The 5,287-nt window shown below is 33.5% G+C and overlaps 1 protein-coding gene across 1 annotated transcript; it reads right to left on the bottom strand.

Moving 5' to 3' along the window:
* Nucleotides 1-361: 361 nt before the first annotated feature.
* tas2r203 (taste receptor, type 2, member 203) lies at nt 362-1,303 on the bottom strand. The gene has a single exon (XM_067410271.1). The coding sequence runs from the start codon at nt 1,286-1,288 to the stop codon at nt 362-364; it is 927 nt and encodes a 308-aa protein (XP_067266372.1). The 5' UTR covers nt 1,289-1,303.
* Nucleotides 1,304-5,287: the final 3,984 nt, after the last annotated feature.

Here is a 5,287-nt window from a genome sequence, read left to right as displayed (position 1 = left end):
AGGTTACTTTACTTTCCACTATATATATATATACACACACACAAATAACACAAAATTTAAAACATCCAACTTTTTCTTGACATTAATTTATGGATAAAATGTATGTTTTTAAACTACTTTAATTTGAAACAGACAAATATGGGAATATTATATGAAAACTTGAGATATATAACGAAAACACAGTTATAGACATTTAATGTGTTATAACATTCCCCAGTCCACCCATAAAAAATATTATTTCCACACATTTCTCATTTTAACCTTATAACATGAATAAAGGGTAGAGTCCACATGCTTGATGTAAAAGATATAATAGATATCAAATATAATGAAAATATAATGATAATAAATGGCATGAATCCTAACACAAGGCATTCATCTTGAGTTTGTTTATCACGCTTACAATTCCATGGCGAAACACAGACTGGGAGAATCCAAAACAAAGTATATTTCCCAAGCTGGATGCTGAGCAAAATGTCATTGTAATAAATCTATGAGGATCAACTATTTCAAAGAGGTCTGTTATGAATAAGGCAGCAACTGCTACAGTCCAGAGGCTGCTGGGCAGGAACAGGGCCGCCTGTACCATGCCTGTTACTGTGACCCGCATCTGGCTCTTCTGCTGGGGTTGGGAAAAAGATTCACTGCTCTGCCCCATCTTTTTCATATGTTCACGCAGATAAACAAATGTTTTGCCCCAAGAGATTAATAATGTGATCATTGGACAGGTGCAATATAGCAAATACAAAAAATTTGCCACATGAAATAAATACAGGTCTAACTCTAAGCTTTCTGCTGATGTTGTGTTCAGATCATGAGAGGTAAAATTCTCTGGGACAGGCTCAAGCATAAAATATGACACTGTTCCCAAAGTCAAAGAAAACACAAGCATTATCTGATTCAGAACGAAGCCGACATATAATACGACTCTAATATTCCTCTTAATCCAGATAAAGATGGCACGATGTTGAGGAACAATTGACGTGTGGTAGAAAATGCTGATCCAGGCATTGCATGAGAAGTTGCCGCAGAAAAATTGATAAATCAAAACTCTCAATAGCGTTTGAAGCCAGAAAGGGGATTCAAAAAGAAGCATAATAATGGCGAGTGCAGTGAGAAGCTGTTGAAATGTTGAATTGAATAACACAACGATTAACAAGAAGCGCAGTGGATTGCGAAGCGTCACTCCAGAGACTGGTCGCATTAGGCAAAAAAAGAAGATGATGTTGAAAACAGTGGCTGTGAGGCAAAGGGGACTGGAAATCAAAGCAAATAGCCATGGCTCCATCTTCAGTGTTGTCTCCAAACTGTTGCATGTATGGTGGCACTCCAGCAAATGCCCTGCTCTTCCTAAAACACCTAGGCTTTTATTACGACATCGCCAATAAATAAGGTGAAAGTAAAATAGGTTGGTGAATTAAATGTGGTTCAACGGCCAACCATAAACAAATCACACACATTCTTACATACTATTCACAAGCTTTTTTTGGAGTGTTATGTAATCAGTGCAATGCAGAAATGATTGCTTGAGCTCTCAATACTTTGTGTGTGTGTGTGTGTGTGTGTGTGTGTGTGTGTGTGTGTGTCTATATATATATATATATATATATATATATATATATATATATATATATATATATATATATATATATATATATTATTCAAGGTTGGGCAAAAATACATCAAAATGTATTTTAAAATAAAATACAAAATACTCTAATTTTAGGTGTATCAAAATAAACTACAAAATACAGCAGCCACACCATGTATCAAAATAAACTACAGTATTTTTGTATTTTAAAAATACTAAAAAATACTTTTACAAGGGAGCATGAAATTTCATCGCAAACCTTCCATCAGTTGGCCTATTTGATCTATCCCTGCTTCATACTGCAGTAATGTTAATCTGATCCATGAACATGATTTCTGACCAAGTCCCATCCTGGTTCTTTTCCACCGGCTGTAGACGTGAAGACAACTCATCCCATGATTCCGCAAAGGATAAGCGACTGAATAAGCGACTTCTAGTGGCGAAAATGTACACACAAAATGTACACATGTGATTCAATCTAAAACCATCTTTAGCTCGATAATAATTTTCCTATTGTCACTGTGAAGCTGTTTTGAGACAATGTGTACTGTGAAAAGCACTATATAAATGAAGATGACTTGACATTGTGGCTTTAACAGATCAAATATTCAAATATCTCTGTATATCAAATATCTCCCAAATGAAGGTTAGTTTTAAAGTAAACATTTTAATGTTTAACAATTGCGAATGGTCATATAATTGTATCCTAATTTATTTACTTGGTGTTTGGTAAAAAAGGGCCTACTTTGCATCAGAAACACTGATGCAATGACAAACAAGTAATTTATAAGAAGAGAACTGATGGTGCCTGTATTCATAGCAACTAGTTTCTATTATAAATTAGCCTATAACTATTTATCTTGGGCTAATAAAACAAACACCAACTTAACATGAACTGTTAAAAGTTATAGCAATTTCTGCAAAAAAAAAAAAAAATGTATGGAAAGCTGGCAGCCTGCACGTTTTTTGACCACCTTTTTCCAAACGGATCAATTTTCTGTTTGTATCTCAACAAGTCTGGGCAAACTACTGAGTATGCACCAATCAGAGGCCGTATTTTTATGGTGTCATCATGTAAAGTATTTTACAGTATTTATAACTACAAAAATACAAAACACTAAAGTATTTTGATACAAAATACAAGGCCATTTTCGTCAACCCTATCAAATACAAATTACAAAATACTATTTTGTATTTGAAATACTGCCCATCCCTGTATATATTATATGTGTATATATATATACTTAATAAATAAATATATATATACTTAATAAATAAAACTGTTCATAATTATTGGGACATATATTAAGTTTTATATTTGTATTCTTTTAAGACTCCCATCTTAAAATCATAAAATCATGTTTCATAGTTACCGAAGAATATGACAGATTTTATCTCCAAAATGTCATCAGATGTGTATTAAGAAAAAAAAATTATAACCAGATTATGACATTATAACCAGATGTTGAGATTGCATTATTTATTTAATGGTGCTTTTTAATAATACTCAAATCTGTAGTTACAACTAGGGATTTTAAAGCTGCAGTCCATAACTTTTTTTGGTTAAAAATGATCCAAAATCAATTTTTGAGTAAGTACATAACTCTCCTTACCGATACACAACGGTAAGCTTGTAATAATGTTTTCAAATAAGAGCGGTACTGGTGGGTTTCTGCAGGGAATTCGAGCATGCAGCCGTTCGTCTTTGCGTCATTACATCATGTCTATTGTAGGCCAAATGCTTTTTTCCTCAGTTGGTCAAAACAAAAGTGGTAGCCATGTTACTTGCTTAGCCATGTTAGTGGTAGCCATGTTACTTAGTTGTCTTAGTTGATTACATTTTCCAGTGAAAATTCTTATTTTGGTCATACTTCCAAGACGTAGAATCTGTGTTTCTGAAGCACAGTATCCACACCGATGAGGTGACTGACAGCAAACATTAGACTCATCCGCATGGAGTCGTGCCGATGCACAATGCGCGTAACAATAATCATTCCGCATACAACTGCAATTGCAGGTTTCAAACAGAGATGGCGTCACTTCCTGACTGCAGCTTTAACAAGTCTCTAAAATAAAATACTACAGTATAGGTCAATATACATATGATTTCTGCCTGGTGGACAACAATAAAAAAACATAGATGGGACCCAATACTTATGATGGACTACAATATCTTGTGTGTTGGCTCTGGCCAATGAGTAACCACATGGAACACCGTAGCAACCACATAGCAAGCATCATAATAGCGGTAAGTTTTGCACAGGTAAGCACTTCATTTTTTGCCAACATAATGTAAACAATGTCCATCACTGTAAAACCTTAAGTCAATATTCATTATTGTAACTCGTTGTTCACTTTTGCATATGCATGATGCAGCTGGGCTCCTGTATTAAAGTGTTTAATTAGCCATGACAAGATTATGCAAACCTTTATGTGATATTTGCATTGGTTAGGATGCTGCATGCTATGTGAAAGACAATAATGACTTTAATAAAAGGCCTATAGGCACAAAGGCATATTCAAATTACACATGGACAAAATCCTAAACCATTGCTGGCACTTCTTTTTGATAAACTATTTAATTTATTCTGTGATATTAAAAAAGGGGGAAACATTATCTCTCCTCGTGTGAACGAAGGAAATGAATAGTGAATAAAGCAATTAAAATAATTATAATTAAAAAATAATACAGTGACGGCCACTGTAATGTGAAATGAGACTAAACTACATTACAGAGTGAAGTTTTTAAAGACGTTTTACAGTGCTAAGATAAAGTTCAAACTGTAATTTTCATATCAAGTGTTCCATTTAATGCTCTTGAACTTATCCACTTCTTAAATTACCTTATTTTTCCTAAATGCCGCAGCAAATACTATAATTGTACAGTACATAAAAATGTTTAATAAATTAAGTTAATAAATTACATTTAAGTAACCAATACACAAAAATGTGGCACAATGATGAAAAAAAAGTGTCTTTTTTATTAAACATGTATTTACAATATAGCTGTACATTTACATTCATACAAAACAGCCCCTAAAATAATTAATATCAATAGAGGTACAAAAGAGTTTGAGAGAGAAATATATCAAAGGACACTTCAGTTTCCAAAGAGAAAGATAAAGATTTGTCAGTCCAGTCCAACATAATACAACCATTTGTGTGTGTGTGTGTGTGTTAGCAGGGAAAAACAATATAATAAATATCATCTGAAAAAAAAAAAAAAAATAAAAAATACAATGCCACTTACTTTACAATGATTATTTTGTGTATTGGAGTAAAGGACAGATAACATCTGTTGTGTTAATTTAATAGATATTCAAGGAAGTGGTTGATATTCAACAACCACAGGTAAAATGTATAGGCATGACAAAATCTTTACTTCAGAGTCAATACTGATTCTGTATTACAGGCAAATATTAAAGGACTAACTGCTACAGTTACGACCTACTCAGAATTGTCTGTGAAGATTCTCAGTTATCCAGATCATTGAATGATGTCTAGTGTTATTCTTGTCATTTAGACACTGTGAACTGATCGTGAAATTCAGTGATACATGGTTTGAAACAGGGACGGCAAAGACGTATTATCCGTCTCAGATCTGATGTGCTGTGACAACATATGATCGGATTTTAAAGGGATGGTCTCTGATTTTTAGAGGAATGCTCAATGTTATTTTAGTCAATCTTCAGATGT

The sequence above is a fragment of the Chanodichthys erythropterus genome, chromosome 14, assembly GCF_024489055.1.
Source record: "Chanodichthys erythropterus isolate Z2021 chromosome 14, ASM2448905v1, whole genome shotgun sequence".
Lineage (NCBI taxonomy): Eukaryota > Metazoa > Chordata > Actinopteri > Cypriniformes > Xenocyprididae > Chanodichthys > Chanodichthys erythropterus.
This window is presented reverse-complemented; position numbering and strand designations above follow the sequence as displayed.

Coding starts and splice junctions, on each gene's coding strand:
- tas2r203 (XM_067410271.1), bottom strand. CDS start 1,288: ATGGAGCCATGGCTATTTGCTTTGATTTCCAGTCCCCTTTGCCTCACA.